General features: G+C 35.4%; 1 protein-coding gene across 7 annotated transcripts in view; it reads left to right on the top strand.

Annotated features, from left to right (window-relative positions):
- Window positions 1-15606, top strand: part of TRIM2 (tripartite motif containing 2) — a 53079-nt gene extending 37473 nt beyond the window's left edge. For all 7 annotated transcript variants that reach the window (XM_026668741.2, XM_087963001.1, XM_087963003.1 and 4 more), the window contains 5 exons: window positions 1868-2035; window positions 3369-3537; window positions 7303-7373; window positions 9834-9974; window positions 11427-15606. In XM_026668741.2, coding sequence (XP_026524526.1) covers window positions 1868-2035; window positions 3369-3537; window positions 7303-7373; window positions 9834-9974; window positions 11427-11579 — 702 coding nt within the window. In that variant the 3' untranslated portion in view covers window positions 11580-15606. The remainder of the gene's footprint in view (window positions 1-1867; window positions 2036-3368; window positions 3538-7302; window positions 7374-9833; window positions 9975-11426) is intronic.
- Window positions 15607-22467: the final 6861 nt, after the last annotated feature.

The raw sequence follows: 22467 nt of genomic DNA, 5'->3' as shown, positions 1-22467 counted from the left end.
TAAAATCTGCTGAATCCCAAGTGTAAATAGGCTAGTTCTGGCCCATATGTACAATTACAATATATGTCAACATACATATATCCATATATGTTGATAGCCCTCAACTTATGACTGGTTACTTAGCAATTGTTCGAAGTTATGATAGACCCATCTAAAACTATTTACGACCGGGATTTGAAATTCTGATGCCCACCTGCATCACATGACCTTATTTGGGTACTCAACAGCCAGCCCACATTTACAGCCAGGTAATTGAAATGAATTACATTTTTGCCATTTTTGCTTTTTTCTGGGAAAAAAGGCCTTTAAAAAAAAAAGAATGGCCAACTTTGGAATATTTTGGAAAAGGAACAGCACAAATGTCTTAAGAATCTCTGGTGTTGGGGCTGTTGGCTCAAGGAAAATTATTATCAATCCTCTGCTATATGACCTTATTCAGAATATATATTTTTCCCCTGCATGCAAATGTGTACTGTTATTATATGTTGTTTACCTTTTAAGCAAATGTTACTGATAGGGGAAAAACATAAACAAAGCTGTTCATGATAGGGATAAGTTATTGATAGGGAAAAACATGAACAAAGCTATACATCTTAAATAATTTGAAATGCTATTTCCTTGCTTATTTATTCACATACTCAGCTCCCTATACTTTGGGATATTAATCCCATAGCAAAAGAATATAAGGTGGAGAACAGGAGAATTTCCTGAAGTTTGGACGTGGCACAATCCTCACTGATCTAAAACTTTTGTTGGCAATTCTTTTTTAGGTACATAATGATCGTTTTATATCTAAACATATTACTTTAGTTCTGATGGCTCCCTTACCTGTCCATAAACTAGTTTTATATTGGCACTTGAATCCATCGCACTAAATCAGTGCATGCCAATTAATCCATAGAGCAGTTCTGATTACCGCTTGTAGTTAATGCTATTTGCTTGTAGTTGTTTATAGTTCTGTCTTCTACTATAGCAGTGATCTTCTGTAGAAGATACCTTGGTTCACCAAGTAACTTCACAATTTTCCCTTCACTTATAGTTATAAATGTTTATATGTTATATAAGCATTTCAGTAGCTCTCTGTCACCTACTGAAAAACCAAAGGCTCGAATCTAGCATTTTCTAATACACAACTAATTTACACAATACTAGTATCTTCCAGCACATGACCTTATAATAATAAACAATATGTATGTAATCGTCTAGGATTTTAGGGGGAGGGGAGGGTTGGATATAAATAGCCCAGTGCCATTGGTATTGCTCCTTGCTAGATTAACACAAGTTACTGCATGCCATTAACTTTTAATACAACCCACTCTTGGATAACTCATTGTGTTTCCGTCTAATCTACTTCATGGGTTGTTACCTTGAGCTATGTAAAGGAAAGGTGGATACAATGTAATAAATATAACTCTCAACAAAATATAGTTGGGTGGCTTCTTGTTCCCTAATTCTCCCTCCTTCCCACCCACACATTTTTCGGCCTGTAGTGATCACTAAATATGCTCAATCTTGGTTAGGTTGTTTTGGGGATTTGTGGTCGCATTTGTGCCTTTAAAAAGTTGTACTTCTACAAAGTATAGATTATCTCCAAGCCCGGCAATAAGTTGACTGTCTAAGCAACAATACTTATAATCTAAGCATCAAAATGACAGAACGTATTCATACACTTTGTAACTTCATGAGCTTCCTCTTTTCTTAAGGCAAATATATGTATGTTTGAAGTATTTTTCCTAATCCCAAATGGTAAGAGGAAGCAGAATTCCATATGCATGTTAAAAACATGTCAATGTTTCCCATGTGTTTCCCAAAATGGAAACAGTTGCATTTTATATGAAAGTTGTTGCTTTTTTCAAACAAATCATAGATATTTTCCACCGATGGCCAGTTCAAGAATCGTTTTGGTGTACGGGGAAGATCTCCTGGTCAGTTACAGCGGCCTACTGGAGTAGCTGTGCACCCTTGTGGCGATATCATTATTGCAGATTACGATAACAAATGGGTTAGCATATTCTCCTCTGATGGAAAATTTAAGGTAGGTTTACAGTCAAAATGTAAAATACAAGAAAAATTATTTTCCTTTTTAAAAAGAAATAGTTAATGGCAGTTTGAAGCTGATAAAGGGGTATAAAATGATTATGCTTCCTGAATTGACTGACAAGAGGGCAATGAAGAGTGAAATTACAGCTGTTTACAATACAATGAATTGAATCTGCCTCCCCCAGTGTTTTCCAAATGTGCTTAGTCACTCCGGGAATTCTAAGAATTGCCATTCAAATACATACATAACAGTGAAGCCAGGATATTTGTGTTCAATATTTAGTCGTCAAATGGCAGATTCATAATTAGTGAGTTGCACATCATGTTAAATAAAAAACACATGCGAACCACGTTTTAAAGTATGATAGAATAGAAACATGATCAGAGACCTTTGTGAAATTGAGTATTTTGCATGTATATCAAATTAAAGCTTGATTAAGTGTCATTGTTGCTGGAGCCTGCCAACAGTCACACAAAATATTGTAAGATCAGACAAAGTCCATTGCTGAAAATTGGGAGTGTAGCAAAAAGAGTCTTTATAAACACAACAAAGGACAACAAAGAATGTAGACCTTCTAGATTTTTTTATACATTCTATAATAGTCACTATCTCTTAGCCCAACCTACCTCACAGGGGTTGTTGTGGACAAGATAAGAGGAGGAAGAAATATTAGATATGGTTGTACCTTGAATTATTTATAAAAATAATAAAGGCAGGATTAAAAAATTCCAATAAATGAATAGGCTCTTTATCACTGATACTAATTAAGGAGAAACTGTCCTTCAGTTCTGATATCAATACTAAAGAGCTTTAAAAGTCAACACTGGTTTAGAAATCAATCGAAATCTAAGGAAGATATTATATCTTGCAGAATTTTATGCTCTTTATAGGTAGTTTTAGAGAATAATTCCCTATCACGTTCTGGACCTGCTGAAGTTTCTAGACTTTTTTCAAAGGTTAAAAAAAGTATGCAAGACTTTTTTCATTTGGACTTGCATAAGTAGAAAAAATAAGTTTCTCAAGCATGTGTTCCATTGAAATAATAGCTGCAGCAACATTATTATATGCAGCTGAAAAGTTCTGATTTTACTGACAAAAGAGGAATGACTAATGATGATGGAATTTATTGCGATGGCCAAATTAATTAGACATGAGACTGTCTAAATTTACTGATACTTAGAAAAATCCTTTATTGACTTTTTGCAGGAAACAGGGGAAAAACGATGTTATGATGTATAATTTTGAAAATTAGAATAAAAATAGTAGATTATACAGAAAATCTAAAAATAAAATAAAATTAAATTAATCTCTTCCTTTGCTTGCCTAGGCAAAAATTGGATCAGGAAAACTTATGGGGCCAAAAGGTGTTTCTGTGGATCGTAATGGACATATTATTGTAGTGGACAACAAAGCATGCTGTGTATTTATCTTCCAGCCAAATGGGAAAATAGTAACCCGATTTGGAAGCCGAGGCAATGGAGATAAGCAGTTTGCAGGTAGCAATTGTTGGTTGCTGTTTTAATATACTATTTTATGTTCTTCATGTGGTTCAATAGTGTTGAAACTTAGAACAAAACCAAAAGATTCATTCATTACATTCTTAAAAATGTGGAACAATAAAGGCAGAAAATAAATATAAATAATAACAATAATAAATAAAATAATGTATTTTGTGATGTAATATGATACGTGTTTTAAATCAATCTTAAATTATGGTGTGACAGCTTATGTTTTTAGGCTGCTTTGCTTACCAGGCTAAGGTTGATAAAATTTTCAACCCTGTAAAAATATTTCCAAAACAAAAGCAGGTTGGAATGGAGATTGTGGCCCTGCTTATTGAAGATCTTCTATATTTCTTTAAACAACACCATATAAGTACCGTATTTATCGGCGTATAACACGCACAGGCGTATAACACGCATCTTCATTCTGCCTGCCTGCCTGCCTGCCTGCCTGCCTGCCTGCCTTAGTTTCTGGTTGTTTGGGAGCAGCTTCGGCTGAGAATAATAACTATTCGCCTCTTTTACTCAGCCGAAGCTGTTCCGATTCAACCATTAACGAAGGCAGGCAGGCAGGCAGAACGGAGCACTGCGGGCGGGCGGGCGGCGGGCGGACGGGGTGGGGGTGGGGAGAAACGGGCGCTTCAGGGAAGCTGCGGCGACAGGAAAAGCCCCCCCGCTTCTTTGAAGCAGTTTCTTCCTGTGCTGGTGGAGGAGCGAGAGAGCGACTGAGAGAGCTGACCCAAAGAGAAGGACAGGCTTCGGTTGCTTCCTCCCTCCCCTTCTTTCATTTGTGTCCTTGATCCCCGATCCCAGCAGCATTCACCGAAGGCTTCTTAACATTATATCGGCGTATAACACGCATACATCATTTGCCCCCTATTTTCAGGGGGGAAAAAGTGCGTGTTATACGCCGATAAATACGGTAACTTCCCACCAACCATATTAATCCATTTAGATTACAGCAGTGTCGAATGAATGCATTTCTTTGGTCTTGAGTAGAAAGGACTAGTTGGAAACTAGCCAGACCCACCCTTCCATGGCCAAGGCTTTTCTCAATGCTTTTCACTATGTCACTACTAATCATCATCAGTGGACCTTCTAATTGGGACTTAAATAAATGATTGGAACCTTCAGATTTCCAAGGAAGTCTGTTTTGTTAAATTCTCCAAAAGGAGATATGATATTCCACTTGAATTATTAAAACTTGTTTCTGGGCTATAGTTTACTTCCAGAATGGGTGGCATGAATTTAAAATTACAATAGTAGCTTTCCCAAGCTGGTGAATTGTAATTGAATACTACAGATGTTTAGTACGTATCCAAGAAATAAGTATCTTCCATCTTGTTAGCCATATATTGAATTCACATTATTTTAAAATCCTAATTATTCAGTGTACAAATACAAGATACAGAACAGTACAATTAAATGCTTGCATTTTCTGCTTAGTATATTCTTGTTACTCATGCTATAGATAATGTTTACTCATCTGGGGAAATAAAGCAGAGTTTTGTGCCAAAAAATAACAAGCTTGATTAGGTAGCAATCACTAGTTGAAACTGTTCAGGCAACTATCATATTACATCCCAGTTTTTATTTTATGTCCTGGAATTTTGGATATATTTCAGTGCGTAATAATCTTTTAAGTTCTTGCATGTAAAAAAAAGTTTACTGGGAACATTATGCAAATATCTTGTAAAGTCAAGCACAGAGTTGTACAAGCAATTGCAAAATGAAATAGTTAAATAGTAGAGGTCATGCATTTTATTTACATTTATTGAAATTATTTTCAAAGTTACTCACTTTTCTCCCACTATACCCCTATATTCTTTTAAATCTCAATACAATAAAAGTTACATTTAAATCACATTAAGTAAGTACTAGTAGTAAGAACATTTGTGGATATACCACAGTCTCTTTTTTTAATCAAAAAATGATTGAAGTTTAAAAAATGAGAAGAGGAAAGTTGGTATCTCCAATCTCATTTGGAGGGTGAAGTAGAAGTAAGGGTGGTATATGATATATGATATGGTATATGATACTTGTGCATCAGATTTTAATTTACATCCATGATAGATTTATACAGATCAGCAACTATAAACATTTTGTTTATTTTTGCTGAATCTTTGAGTGAAATATATCGCTTAGCCCTAGAATTTTAGTGTGACGGTAAAGCATGCTGTCATGCCCCTGGTGGAGGCTGACTCTGAGTGAGAGGAGGAACAGCCGACAGGGAATGGAAGTGTGGCTCCAGAGGTTGTGGAGGAGGCTGGGGAAGGGTAGAGGCCAGCTGGGCAGTCAGAGAAGGACCCAGGCCTATCTCCTTTCCATCATAGGGCACGCAGGGAGGAGAGGATAAGGGAGAGATGTGGTCTACTGGGGAGGAGAGGGCCTTGATTCTCTTTATGGTCTGCAACTATGACAACTGGATAAGAGGACAGACATGCATACGGGCAAGTGCTGGAAACAAAGCGTGGAAATATCTCTTGTTTATTGTTCCTCTTTGGCGTCCTTCCCAGTGTGTGTTCTGATATCTGTGGATGTCTTTAAGCCGTTATCTTGTCTGGTTTGTGTTGTTTTTTACTTTTTATAATTTAAATGGCATTTTCTCCTTCTTGTAACTGCTTGTGCGGGAATTTTTTGTCTCCAGTCAAGGATATTTGGAGCTTAGAAGCAAAGTGAAGGAATAAAAGGGGCTTCACCTGTTTTTTTGTGACTGTGTTTATTTTGTATCCCACCCTGGGTCATAACACATGCCCTGTTTGTTGTCTCCAGAAAAATGTGCATATTTATTTGATATGGAGGAAGAAAAAAACAATTATATTGGCAAAATTAGAATCCTCTTCTATTTAACGCTATACATTTTTCAAACCATATTAAGTCAACTGAAAGTGTGGAACTTCCTTTTTAATTATTTTATATAGAAGTTTTATCTTGCTTTAAAGGGACATCTCTTGGCAAAGTAAGTTGAACAATAGTATTTAACAGTAAAGCACAATATGCTGGCTGTGTAAAGTTCCCAGAAGCTTTTATCCACTCGAGGATATGAAAAAGTAGGACAGAAACACACTTACACATCCCTGTTCTGCATAAAATATGTAATAAAATGTAAAAGAAAAGTTTTCCTTCCAACTTCATTAGTACTTTGGGAAAGGTACAGCCTTACTTTGATTCTTGTGGCTTGAGGCCATTCCCCTATGGCAGTGGAAGAAGCAGTCTGACACCTCCTTATTTATTAGATTTAAAAATCCCAGGGATTTGAAATAAACTGGGTTTTACAAGACTTTGATTTTAAAGCAAGTTGGCTCAATGATATAATAGTATTAGTAGTAGTTGATGTAGTAGTACTACTATTACTTCATCAATATTTACCCCTGGTGACCCTTGGACAAATTCCTGCATTTTTCTTGCCAAGATTTCAACAGTGATGTCTCAATGCCTACTTCCTAAGACTGAAAGAGAGTGACTGGCTGGTTTCATCTAGCTGGTTTTCATGGTTGAGGTGGGACGAGAACTCACAATCTCCTGGTACCTATCCCGATGCCTTAACCACTACACCAAACAGGCTATATTACTACTACCACTATTCTGTCAAAATAGATGGGGGAATATTTTAGTCTAAAATTATGCTTATGTGTCAGATAAGAATGATGTGTTTTTGGCGTGTAGACTTTTTTTCTGCTTCTAAGAAGATAGTTCCTATCATCATCTCATCTTTCTCCATTATACTGATTTTTATTTACTTTCCCGTATTTATTACAGGCCCTCATTTTGCAGCTGTCAACCATAATAATGAAATTATTATTACTGATTTCCACAATCATTCTGTCAAGGTATGATGCTACTAGTTCTTTGAACCTTCTGTATTCATTCATTTTCTTTTATAGTCTCAAACTGATAGAGAACTTTTTGTAAAAAAAATGTTAACAAGAACAAAAGCAAAAATGAATACTCCATTTTTTAATTAAATTTACATATTATATTAAAATACTTGAGTAATTAGTACATATTAAATAACCAATGCTTTAGTTTAAGGCAGGGGTCCCCAAACTTGACAGCTTTAAGATTTGTGGACTTCAACTCCCAGCTATGCTGGCTGGAGAATTCTGGGAGTTGAAGTCCACAAGTCTTAAAGTTGCCAAGTTTGAAGACCTCTGGTTTAAGGGATGATGTGGTTGATGCCGTTTTTATGTTTAATTATGATAATATATTGCTTGTTTTAGTTCCAAGAAATACAATGAATGTTCCTTAGATTCATTTTGCACAGTAATTGTAAATTATTAATATACATTTATTATTGCTTAAATTTACATTTGTATTATATTTATGTAGTTTAATTAACTGGGTTTATTAAACAATAATTTATTAAATAAATTTGTTTATTATACAAATATTTATTATTTGTATACCATTCAGGGTCACCCTGTGAAAGAGATGGGCAATTTCTAGATGTGAGAGGCAGTAGGTAGGTAGAAGATAGATAGATAGATAGATAGATAGATAGATAGATAGATAGATAGATAGAATTCTAATATATTATTTTAGAGTGATTTTAATGTTTAAATGGCCCCTGGACGCTCAAACCATAATGAGATTCAGTATCTTTTTGTCTTCCTTCTGTGTCCCCCCTCCATTTTTCTGTTATTTGTCTGAGGATGCTTCTAAACAGAACAGTAAAATATAGCGCTCTAAATATAACAATAATTGTAAGAAACACAAAAATCAGTTCTATGAATAAGAAGTTGTGTTATAAGAGAATACTACTATCAAGTTCCATTAAGCTATATATCTGTTACTTGAAACTAAATAACCACTGAAGAATCTAGATGATTCTTCATTATCTTTGAAAAGTAGGCAGGAAATAATTGTTCTTTTGGTTTGGATTAAAAGGAAAACATTGAATTACATTGAACAGGTTGCTAGTATACCAGCTCAGCTGGAGAGCAACTGCATAATGTTAGAAGTAGCAGTTATTTAGTTGTGCAGGATTTCCTAATTTGAAAAGAACGGTTGGGTATATGGCCAGATTCCAACACAAGACAAAATAAAGGTAGATAATTGTTTGAAAAAAGCAGAATGTATTGCTGTCAATCAACAATTAGAAGAATGCTTCTAGTTAAGTGCATAGCTCTAATTTATATGTTTCAACTTCCCTGTGGCCTAATCCCAAGGCTTTTTGGTATTTTACCAAGTTGCCAACAACCATTCTACCAATTTATGCCATAATCTTTGAATTTAGCTTTTCAGACCATGAAAGTTTGTAATCTTCTCCTCTTTGTCTTTTATTCTATTATCCCCTGGTTTTGCCACATCAATTATTCATTTTTTTAAAAAACGCAATTAAATCTGGCGTGTTATGTTCAAGAAATCCCACAATATTTTAACTTACTCACTTTCAACTACTTCTTTCAATGATATGTTCCCACTAATTTTTCATCACTGGCACATTTACAGATGTTCCAGTAAATAATTTGGGCCCCTGTATTAATGCCATTGTTTATAATCAGCCCGTGTGATCTTTGCACAAGCTGAATATATGCTTTTTCTGCTTCTTTGCAAAGTCTATGGTTTGAATCATTTTATAATCTTCAATTCTGGCTTTGATTGCATTAGTTTGAATTTGTTTGAGTTGCAGTAAACCTCTGTCTCCATTTCTGTGGGGCAGGTGTAATCAATCAATATGTCAGATGAGAACAACGAGATCCATATATGAAAAGTTCAATTAACTACTTTATTACTCATGCCTATTTCACAGGAATCTTCTTAGACTTGCAGTTTGCACCTGGGCCAAATTAGATAAGTTTCAATGGCATTTAAGGGAGGTAGGAGGTTGGACCTTTCCCTCTTGTTGCCTACATAATGATTCCAGCTTAATTCCACACTTGACTTGTTCCCCTGGCTCAGCCATCTTTCTCTGGCACAATATCATTATAGAAATGTAAAGCATAGTAAATATTCATCAGTATTCCGTTTTTTAAGGCCAAGCAGTTTGTGTCCAATTAATTATTTCATTGTTTAAACTTGACCTATTGAATCCTTGCCAAGGAGGTGGGATAGACAGATGTTGTTTGATGATGTTAAAGGTATCATCATAGGATGAAAGTAAAGCTCTCTGAGTAAAGCTGCCTTTGCAATTGACTGATGATCATTTTGTCAATGCCCAGTGGTTAATGTTTTTATTATTATTTTAATATAATTATTACCATCATAACTTCTGAAAACTCACTATAATTTTTCCCTCTACAGATAATTTTTATAAAGTTTTTTAAGTGTTCTGTTTAAATGTCATGCAGGTATTTAACCAGGAAGGTGAATTCTTGCTGAAGTTTGGGTCTAATGGAGAAGGAAATGGACAGTTCAATGCTCCAACAGGAGTAGCTGTAGATTCTAATGGGAATATTATTGTAGCAGATTGGGGAAATAGTCGAATACAGGTAAATAACATTTTCCTCTCAGTAAGTTTAATATGATATGCTTGTGATGCATGAAAAAAAAATTTCAAGTCTCAAGGATAAAACAATGTTATGTGTATCATCTTTATTACCAAGAAATCCACTGAGATCTATAAGGTAATTGTGGTCTTTCTGCTGAAGCATGCCTCCTCCTCCTTCCCTCCCCCACACCTCTCTGTGAGCATGCAATTTATTCAATTTATATAGCTACCCATCTCAAATATATGAAGAATAAAAAACAATTTAAAAACACCAAAACCATACAACAGATTAAGAACAATAAAATATAATAAAATTCAGGTAGTCACATCCATTAGTAACAATTGATGCAGCCACTTCACAGGGTCTTATCCTAGGCTTTTAACAGGACACTGAGTTCTTTAATTTGGCATGCCCTAAGCCAGTAGCACTTTAAAGATTAATACCATTAACATAACAATACGCCCCCCCCCCCAAAGGAAGACCCAGCATGTTTTCTAGGGATAAAATGAAATTAAGCCCCTCCCCCCAAATTTAGGCCTATTTTAAAATATGTGAAATGGGGGGAAGGGCAGTGGGGAACTTGCTGTTAGGAGCGCCCCGCGGGCAGACATGCCTCGCCACCAGCCGCTCCTAACAGGTGATCATGGTGGAGAGCAGAGAGCTCCCTACTCCCACCAAGCACCTTTGCTGCAGACCTTCGGCGCCCGCTGCTGCTTCCTCTGCCGCTGGTGCTGTCCCTTCTGCCCATGCTGCCACTGCATTTGGAGCTGCTGCTTCTGCGTTTGAACCGCCGCCGCTGCTTGGAGCACGTTTGGACCGCCGCCGCTGTTTGGAGCACCGCTTCCGTGTTTGGAGCATGTTTGGAGCAGCAGCAGCAGCTCCAACACAGCAGCGGCACTTCAAACGCGGAAGTGGCAGCTCCAAACACGGCGGTAGCATGGGCAGAAGGGAAAGCAATGGCAGTGGAGGAAGCAGCAGCGGCAGGTGCCAAAGATCTCGGATCGGCAGGAGTAGGGAGTGCTCCGCCATGATCTCCCATTAGGAGCGGCTGGTGGCGACGCATAGCTGCCCCCGGGGTGCTCTAGGCGAGGATGCAAGGGGGGGGGGGAATTAAGTCACCCCAGAGAAGACAGCTTAGCCATTTTTGGGGGGCTCAAAAAAAAAAAGACCTGGCCTTATTTTATGAGAAACATGGTATCAGCTCTTAAAATTATAGTAGCTAGTGCAGATCTTTTCCTAGGGTTAGAGTTAGGATTGTTCGATCACAATTTTATTTGTACTACACTCCCAGGTCCCATATCTATTGGTAAAACCACGTTTTCAAGGCCCCATGAAAAGCCAGCAGAATTGAGGCCTATATGATTTCCAAGGAGATAATCTATGCACATTAACAACAGCATATAAAATTATATTGTTCTTTGACTAACCATGGTCTTTTGATATAATTCACAGGTTTTTGATGGAAGTGGATCCTTTTTATCTTACATAAATACATCTGCTGATCCACTTTATGGTCCTCAAGGTTTAGCTCTTACTTCGGATGGTCATGTTGTTGTTGCAGATTCTGGGAATCATTGCTTCAAAGTCTACAGATATTTACAGTAATGGTTGGAGTTGGAACATGTTTAAGAAGTTACTAGCTGCTTCTAGAGGACAGTGTAGATAATATTCTGCTTCTTAAATATTTTTTCTGTTTTTTAAATATTTAAAATTTAAAACTGCAGGATCTCTAGTATGATCATTCTTTTATTTTATTCCAGACTTATCTTGTTTACATAGAATTTGCATAGAATTTATATGCTCTGCATTGAATTTATCAGAAGGATTAATGATACCCTACTTCACCCTATACCCCCCACTAAATAAAACCTTCACAAAGCCACTGGAATACTAGAAATATAAACTGTGACTTGTAGAGCATACATTTATAAATATATAAGTAATTGGATGTACACATGAAGAAGGAAATGGACTCAAGAAGGTACAATTGATTCAGAAGAATTTATTTTAAGTGTGAATGGGAGAAGTTTAAATTTTCACATTTCAAAATTCTTACTAGTAATAATATTCAATCCAGCAGGATGTCTGGGAATCTTCAAGATCACATTATTGTAGGTATCTCACATATAACATTATTCAGATTTACTTTGTAACTTTAAGTAGTTTATTTTAATTTAAAAAGGATGTGAGTAATCCTTTCTGTTAATTGGCAGACCTAATAACTTAATTTGTAGAATTATAAGAACAAACACACATTTTCTGTAGTGCGTGGATTGATGTACATATCTAGCAACTTTTCTACTGTTCAATATGTTATCAAGATTTTATTGAAACCTAAAAGTTTACTCTGGAAATGTAGGATAATGTAACTGCTGATAGTTCATAGAATCAAGTTCCAATTAACACCAGGCTAATTCGTTAAAAAAAATGATGACTGTTATATCAGTTTAACTAATTTCACAACTGACCTTTATATTTCATATATGTTCCTACAGTGGTTATAAGAGCAGTCAATTTTATTCAATTGCTTGTTTTTGCACAGGAAAACAAGCCTTATGTGTATCCTAGTAGAAATCTTGTATTACCAAAGGAAGTTTGGGTAGGTGACAAATTTTGAGGAGGAAGTCAAGGGTTACCAAAGCAGGGTATTTTTTTTTTTAATTTCAAAAATTTTATTGTCTGTGGTTACTGTACATAAGTGGAGGATATTGAAGATACTTAATTAATGTGAGGCTACATTGAGATTCCAAAAAAGCTCATAATTTTCTTCATTACAAATGTGGATAATGTGAACATTAAAAAAACAATTTTAACTATAGGCAATTTTGATGTACATGTTTTCTTGGTGCCCTTTCTTGAGGTCTGAAATTTTACTTTTATTGAAAGTTTCTTCTCTTATGCTTGCTTCTTGATACAGGTCTTGTGATTTCCAGTTAATTGGGAACATCAGAGTGCAAAATTTTTCATTTTTATCCAACAGCAGCATAATTTTGAATAATATTAAATAATGTTTAGAACAAGTAAGAATAAAACTGCAATCAACAGCAAATGACGTTGACACTCTTAAAAGAGTGTTGTCAACATTTGAAATAATATTGTATTTCCTGTTTCAATCATGGTGCTTTCTAAATATATTTCAGCTACACTACTGGAATAGGTGGAGCCCAATATCTTATCTAAAATACTGCCATAATGGCTCTATTTGGACAAAAATAAAACAAATTATGTAGTTAGTACTGCTGCTAGATAATTGCCTATATTTTGGAATATAACACAATTAAATTTGAAATGATTCAGTATCTAAACTAATGATAAATATTGTTTTAATACTTAGCCAATAATTTCAAATAATGTTATAAAACAATTGTTTCAAAAAGAACATGCCAAGAATCTAATTAAAGAGTTCTTGAATATACAAAGAAATATCTGCAAAGGCAATACATACGAGACATTATTTGTCCTAAACACTCAACCAATTTGAAAGCTGTTTGAATTTTAAGAGGGAACTGGATTTCCTATTTATGATTTTATGAATATTTATTAATCGTATGAACAATAACAAAATTGTAATTGTTACTGAGTTTCTTACATAAAAAAGGCATTTACAAATTGTTCCAAATGTTATTGTTATGAACTAGATTCAAAGCATATTGTCATACCAATCTGGTTTAAAGTTTGAGATAGTCATACGATAAATACAAATATTTGCTTGAGTTTTTAAAAAGGATACCAAGCCAAATCCTATAGTGACCTAAATGGAAACGTCTCTAGTAAAAATCTGGGATATTTATATTCATTTTAATGACTTACTGCAGTTTTCAGTTCATTATATAAAGGATAGAATAGAGGCTAAATTGTCCTAAATTGATACATATATAGTATTTGATGCATGCAGGCATGTCCATGCATTCCTTAAAACACTTCCCTAAAATAGTTCCTCAGTTCTAATAAAAATTAACCTAGTAATGCTTAGCGATATTTGATTCAAATTTGAATTATCGCTTCTTTCCTTTGCAACTATGCTATCATTTGTTAAGGCAACGTGGCCTTCCCTTTGATTTTTATGCATGCTACTGTAAATTGACTGATGCTGCTAGAGATCTGTTGAATACTTCTCTTGATCATAGCTAAAAGGCCAAGAAGTGAAGAGGCCTGTGGAATTGTAGATCCTTGCTAGAAGTTGAAAGTATAGAATCATTAGACGGCTGAAATAAGGCTAGATGAGTCTACTTTAACATTGAGTGATACCAAAATGCCTAATCAAAATTGGATTGTTTCTTGCTCATCAATTTTCCAAAGCTCACTACTAAAGCATTTGTGTCCTGTAAGAAGTAACCGATTAGAGATTACTATAAAACTTGCAGAACTGCATATACAAGAAACCAGTCTGGATCCAAATAAGCATTTACTAGACTACAGGCATTTACTCTTCTAAATTAATATTCAAGAATAGTATCTGTAGATTCAGCCCAAATCTGTGACTCTGCCAAACCTACAATTACTTTTTAAGGTATATCTGTACTGCAAATGTACACTAAATTAACAGACTCTGGGAGGCTGAATTGTTTTAGTTTATGCTTGCAGAACAGACATCCCTCTTGTATCAAGTGGTGCTTATAGCTGCAGTAATGAGCAATGCATATGTGTTTAGTCAATGTAAACACTTGCTTGATATAAGGTTTTTTAAAAATGTTAATTTGTTTTTGGATAAACTTGCAAAGTGTATATTGAAAGGTTTTTAACTGTAAAAAGCTGTTAAAATTAGTTGAGTTTTTACACTGATTTAAAATTTCAGCAATGTAATGAGAAAATGATCTCCATTATTGTTGACCTTTGTAAACATTACAGGGCTTTCAACTTTACAGCTACTTTTTCTTTGATATAACTGAAGATTTAGCATTGCCATATGAAAAAAGTGCCCATTAAGTTTTGCTTGTTGTGTGAAGAAATGATAGCAAAGAACAAAATGATGCTATCTATTGAAGATGCTGTTAAACTGTGAGCAATGATTAAAAACATGTGTTCTGAAGAATGTATGAAAGGTACTCTTTTTCCTATAGTGTAGAATGATTCCTAATTGTTGATAGCTTCTAATGAATGTACAACATTGAACTGGATGTGTGCACAGCCTTAACCTAAAAAGTTTGCTTTTTACTCCCCTTTATGACATGGGAATGTTCCATAATAAGTAGCATATCCCAGTACTTGCAATTGAATTGTTTCACACATTATATTTTTCAGGTTCTTAGAATAAATTAATTTTATTGTTGCTTTGTACATTCCAATTTTATGCGTCAGTTCATCCCTATTTCATTTTTAGATACATAAAGTTATTAAAGTTATGTTATCTGGAAATTATACTGAAATTGTAGGACTTATTTTATTTGTTATGTTCCCTTATCGGTTTTAATAAATGTATAATCTCTGTCTAGTTAAGGCTGAGGATGAAAGCTGTTCATTGAAGAATGTCTGTATGTAGATTTAGCTTCATGTGTGCCATGGTATTTTTTATGGTTTATCCTACAAAGAGAGCTTAAAAAAACCCTTTTACCTTATTTTGGAACACTAAGAAAAACAAAATCAAATGTGTATCATGCACAACCTTCCCCCAAATAAAACTGAATGAAAATTGTTTTGTGTTGTTTTTCAGAATTGAAGATGGTTGGGTTGCCACATTGTCCTCATGTACCTTTATTGCTCATTTTCATTTTTAACAGGGAAAGTGTCAAGAAGTCTATCTACTGCATAAAAAATAACTACATTTTAATTGTAAATCAGTATTTCAGAGCATATGATGCCTATGTACTAATAACTCTATAGGTACATCCAAGCCATGGACTAGGGTGCATGATTTTGATTTCAGTCAAACTCAACTGTGAACTGTCCATGAAGATTCTCGGTCATCCAGGTCATGATTGCCTCAAAGGTATTTTTTTTTAAAGGCAACTGGATTGATTTTAAACAGATTAAATTTAAATTTTAGTTTTCTCAAAATAATCAGTCCAGTTACCTTAAAAAAAAAACACATTTGAGTCAACTGGGTCCTTCTTGTTGCCTTTCTTTGCTTCTAATAGAGAATGAAAGCATATTTGAAGAAAAAATGGAAAACCAATTTAAGCAAAAATAAAATAAGAGTAGAGAAATTATATAAAATTTAATTATTTTTGGATTAAATTATAACTGCATATAAAATGATCTTTACAACTTGATAGTTCAAATTATATTGGAATCAATATTCAATAATTAACAAAAAGAGGAAGTATAATCACTCAGAATAAATAATATAAAAAGCAGACCACATATAATATTAAATAGACTTATGTTTAAATAGCCTTAAATAAAAACCCAAACTATGAATATAATACAAGTCCATGTGCAGAATTATAATCCATAAATAGTTTGATTAGATTGTGTATGTATTGACTTTCAAATAAAAGATATTTTGACATTAATGCACATTCTCAAAGCTTAATCTGCAATTCTTCTGTAGAAGGAATTATGTGTGATTTCTGGTAAAAGCTATAAAGTACGCTTTCAACTGTTAGCTGTGATGACCCAGGGTGGGATACAAAAGCAACAAAGTCACAATAACAGGTGAAATCCCTTTAATTCCTTCAGCTTGGCTTTAAAGGTCCAGTATCATTGACTGGAGAGAAAAAAAACCCCACAAACAGTTGCGAAAAGGAAGAACTTCCGTTTAAACTCAAAATATATATAATTATAAATAGAAAAACAACAACACAAACCACACTGAAGAATTAATGAGGCAAGGCAGGATAAAGGCTTGAAGACGTCCACAGATCTTGAAATATACACACCGGGAAGGATGCCAGAACTCAGATAGGAACTGACAGACTATAAATATTTTCACGCTTTGCTTCCAGCACTGGCCCATGTGCAGTTTGTCCTTTTAAACAGTCCTCACTGCTGCAGCCCATGAAGGGGATCAAGGCCCTTTCTTACCCCGTAGACCATGCCATTTACATTTCTCCCTTATCCGCTCCTCCCTGCATACCCTAAGATGATGAAGGGATAGGCCTGGGTCTTCCTCTGAATGCCTGGCTGACCTGTGCCCTTCCCCAGTTTCCCCCACAATCTCTGGAGCCACACTCCCACTCCCTGTTGGCTGTTCTGCGTTTCCCTCTCAGTCAGATTTTAACGGGCATGACAGTTAGCTATATCGAAGCTAAATCTGTATACTTCACAGGAATGTGAAGTTTGGTGATGTTTAGCAGAAAGACAGTTGTCAAGAAAAAAAATATTGCATTGCTTAATAACAATTCCCAGCAACGAGTGTAACTGCTATGGAATTTTACTTTATTTAAATAATTTATTTGGTCATCCATGTGTCAACAGTGACTGGTCACAATACAAAAATTAAAGCCCAACAATTAAAAGCCCATAACATGTCTTCCAGGCATAAAAGTACATGAACAAGCACATAACCTCCTGGCCCAAATGCCTAAGGAAAGAGCCTGCTGAGATTCTTCAAACACACCAATTATTTCATTCTGTTCATTCATGTAGGGACAAATGAATGCCAGAAGAAATAAGTATCACAAAATTATGAGACCTTGGGCTGGAAGGTGAAGGACCTGAGAGTGTAGTAACCACTGGTTAATTCTTCCAGTGAAGAGCCACACATAACAGGAAAGAATCCTTGAAATCAGTTGCTAATCCCTGACAAATTCGGCTCCCTGGACCATGGACAGTGGTTTAATGAAGGATTCCTGGCAAGATACAGGCTACATTTCACAAAGATTGGAACATAGTCCGCTTGTTTCTCACCAGAAAGGCATTTAATTATAGAAAATAGCAAACCAAATAAACTGTCAAGAAGTGAAACCAATAACAGAGAATGTAGTATGAAAATAGATACGGAATTTAAGAGATTGGGAGGAAACTGCAAGAATAACCATTAGGGTTATCACTTCAGTTCTCAATATATTACAATGCAAAAATGCAGGCTGCGGAAAATGGGGAGAATTTGAAAAGTTAAACTTACATAGGATTAAGTACAAATTCTTCAAGGAAAACACTTAATAGAAAAGGAAGGTGTGGTAACTTTAAAAAAAATATAAATCAAAGAATCAGAACATGAAAATCCCATCGACAATATCTGCAAAAATTAGAGGAGAAAGAATCTAAATTTATATTGTTGGAATTTATTATAAAACAGCCTGGAGATTAGTGAGACCTCTCTGTCAGATTGCCAAACTTTCAAAAATACATGCAATAACAAGGGCATTTCAACTGCTCCACCACCTTTTGGAAATCTTAATTTGCTGAATTCAGAAGTAAAAAAATTTCTAACAAGGACACGTTGGTTGAAGAAATGAAGAGTATTGGGATCTCGTGGAGAAAAGGTAATCCTGAGTTCATGCCAAGGCTCATACAAATTAAGGATCAGATTTGTATACTGGGATAAAAAGAACATATTTTGATGCAATCTGTGGGATTATAGGGTGGATTCAGTGTCCCAATTCCTTTTTAGGAGAAAAGAAACTTAAAAATACAAGAGATATACATAGTTAAGAAAATGGTGAAAAGAAAATGGCCTGTATATAGGAAATGAAAACAGGAATATATAACCAAACAAAAATAAGTATGGTATTAGAAAGACAAAATATAGAATAGGTCAAAACATGCAAGTAATGCCTTTAAACACCAAAAAAAAGGTATGTTGTAGATTTACTAGGAACAAAAGGAAAGGTAAAAAGCTGTAGATCTGTGGCTAGAACAAAGTGGAATTGTAATTGATGACAGTGAAAAGCAGAATGTTTAAACTTGTGCTTACATCTACTCTCTTAGAAAGAAACAAAACTAGCTAACCATCATTATGCTGGGGGAAAAGGAGAGAACTGCCATTTAGTACAGGCAAGAAAGAAACATTTAGCTCCAGCATCAGTTGCGTTATATTTAGGTTACTGGGGCAACTAGTGGAAGTGTTTCATTAATCCTTTCCTATTAGTAAAATCCTAAAATATTAAATAGGTAATAGAGCTTTTACCTTGATTCATAATTAGCTAAATGACTATGCCTAGAGAATATTCCTAATAGTTCCACTGAAGCTTGGAAAGTACTATATACAGGTACTCCTCAACTTACAACAGTTCAAAGTTACAATGGCACTGAAAATATTACAAATTACAGATAATTAGATTTGGAAGGGACCTTGTAGGTCATCTAGTCCAACCCCCCCCATCCAAGTGGGAGACCCTACACCATTTCTGACAAATTGCAGTTCAATCTCTTCTTGAAAGTCTCAAGTGATGACACTCCCACAACTTCTGAGGGCAAGATGTTCCATTGGTTGATTGTTCTCACTGTCAGAAAGTTTCTCCTTATTTCCAGGTTAAATCTCTACCTGTCAATGAATACTTCAGCTTCAACCATAACAACACAAGAGCACGCAATAGATGCAAACTCAAGGTTAACCGCACCAAACTTGATTGCAGGAAATACGACTTCAGCAACAGAGTGGTCAATGTCTGGAATACTCTACCTGACTCTGGTTTCTTCCCCAAACTCCAAAAACTTTAACCTTAGACTGCCTACTATTGACCTCACCCCTTTCCTAAGAGGTCTGTAGGGGGCGTGCATAAGTGCACCAATGTGCCTACCATCCCTGTCCTATTGTTTCTTTTATTTTTCTTGTATGTACCCATTTCATGTATTCATAACTATGTATATACTTATACCTATTATCTTGAGGATTATTATGCTGGTGTCTTCTTTCAGGTTACGTAGTGCAGTTTGTTCTTCTTTGGATAAGTTGCTTTTGGGTGGTTTGCTAGTGCAGAGGATGTTGGTGATTTCGAGTCTGATTCTATTAGCATCATCAGTTTTGCGGTGCCCACATGTATGGCATTCGGCTTTGTTCGGGTATTTTCCCACATCATTGTAGTTGTTCTTTTAAAAGTTGTAGCAGCGTTTCAGCAGAATCTCATCTGCCATCATCAGGCTTCTGTATAGCACAGACGAACACTATACAGAAGCCTGATGATGGCAGATGAGATTCTGCTAAAACGTGCTACAACTTTAAAAGAACAACTACAATGACGGGAAATACCCGAACAAAGCAATCCCATATATATATATATATATATATATATATATATATATATATATATATATATATATATATATATGGATCTTTGGTTATTCGGGTTTTCTCCCGCGTAAGATACTTTGAATCTTACGCGGGAAGCCTCAATAACAAAAGATCCACATACAAATACCGCGAGAACCTCAGAAAACATATATATATATATATCTATATCTATATCTATATCTATATCTATATCTATATCTATATCTATATCTATATCTATATCTATATCTATATCTATATCTATCTATCTATCTATCTATCTATCTATCTATCTGCAAATTTGGTAACTTCTCCTTCTATTCCCTCATCTAAGTCATTAGTGAAGACATTGAAAAGTCCTGGGCCTAAGATGGAACCTTGTGGCACCCCACTGCTTACTTCCCTCCATGTAGATTTAGACCCATTAAGGACAAAAAAATGTGACTTATGTCCATTTTTCACATTTAGAACTATTGCAGCATTCCCATGGTCACATGATCAAAATTCAGATGCTTAGCAATTGGTTCATACTACTACGGTTGCAATGTCCCGGGGTTATGTGATCGGCTTTTGCAACCTTTTGACAAGCAAAGTCAATGGGGAAGCCAGATTCATTTAATTGTGTTACTAACTTAACTGCAATGTTCACTTAACAACTATTGCAAGAAAGGTCGTAAAATTGGGCAAAACTCACTTAACAAATGTTTCACTTAGCAACATAAATGTTGGGCTCAATTGTGGTCAAAACTTGAGGATTATCTATACTGGATAGCCAAAGGAATATCCTGATTTCTGTGTTATTGAACATTTTGTGAGTTATTTTGTGTTTTTTAATATTTTGTTAATGATGTTAAAGAGGAGATAATTATTAAATTTGAAGAAAGAAGAAAAAGGAGCGGCTAATACTTTAGAAGGTAAAGAATGTGTTTAAAAAGATTTATACAGACTTGAATGTGAGCTGAAATGCATTGGATGAAATTTAAACTACATCTGGGGATAAAAAAAATGAAAAACACAAGAGAACAGATCTGGATGGCTGCATATATGAAAAAGATGTGTGTGCTTTAATACATCATAAATGGAATAGGAGTCAATCGCATGTGACTGAAAAAATAAAATGCAACTTTGGGATATATAAAGGAGCATAAACTCCAGTCAGAGGAAATAATTATCCCATTTTGCCCATTTTCTGGGAACTTCAGTATAAAAAGAACATTGGCAGACTGACTGCCAAGATAGTGAGAGGATTGAAAAAAGAAAGGTGATGGACTCTGAAACCACTAAATATTAGCAGACTTAGCCAAAGGGATATTTTGAATGCATAATAGAATTAGAAGCCATTATAACAGCAAAGTTGCACAAAACAAACTACTGGCAGGGAAGGGAATAAGCATTAAGGAACATACAATAGTAAGAAACAAGTTCTCTTTGTCCTGAGATAAATCCAGTATATACAATCAATGGCAAGGCTGTTTGTTTCCTGAATCAAATACGGTTTGTTCCTAATGAGGTATATTGAAAAAGGTGATGCAACCTGTATAAACTGGCTGCCTTATAAACTGTTGTCTTCTCTGAAAACATCCTGTAGCTACAAAGGTTTTAAAAAAAAAAATAAAGGAGTTTTTTTTTTTGTTTTTTTTTTCCAAACGGATTGTTGGGTTTATTGGGGGGCCCCTTTTTAAAAACACCACTGTTGTTGGTGTTCAGGTATACAAAGGATTGTCATATATAGTAGATCAGGAGTGTCAAACTCACGGCCCACGGGCCAGATGTGTCATGTGCTGGCCCTGGCCCCGCCCCCACCCAGTTTAGCGAAAGGGGATAAAGCCCTGATACGTTACGTGACACTGTCATGATGACGTGAGTTTGACAACCCTGTACTAGAGACTGGACCTATTCTCTCTTACTCTGAAAGACACAACCAATGAGCTTACAGAGAAGTAGACTCGGGTTAGCCATTCAGAGGAATTTGCTGATGGTAGGAATTGTTAAACAAACTGTTCAACCAAGTGCTTCCTTTCATTGGCTATTTCATTCAATGGCTTTCATTGGATGTATTCAAATAGGCTAGCAAATCCTGTTTATTATTATTATTTTGTGTGTGTTTGTGTGTTACAGCTCTGTGATGCACTGTAAAATAGTATGGTGACCTAGTGGTGAAGATGCTCATCACCCATTCTGAAGGCTGAGTTTAATCCTAGGTAGCGGTAGATGTTTCTCTCCTAGGGCATAAAGAAAAAATACCTGCTGAAAACTCCATAGGCATCAGGGAGGGCATCAGGCCAGTAAATGCTCAGGTCCACACAGTTGCCCCGACTCTAGGGCGTTTCTATGATATGCTGTAGGTTTAAACTACCTCTATATAATATCAAAGACTAACTGAGCAAGAGCGGTTAAATG

Source organism: Notechis scutatus, chromosome 4 (genome assembly GCF_049901735.1).
Source record: "Notechis scutatus isolate UNSWTSFEM ecotype Mainland chromosome 4, rNotScu1.2, whole genome shotgun sequence".
Lineage (NCBI taxonomy): Eukaryota > Metazoa > Chordata > Lepidosauria > Squamata > Elapidae > Notechis > Notechis scutatus.
The sequence above is the reverse complement of the archived record's forward strand: the minus strand, read 5'-3'. Positions and strand labels throughout refer to the sequence as shown.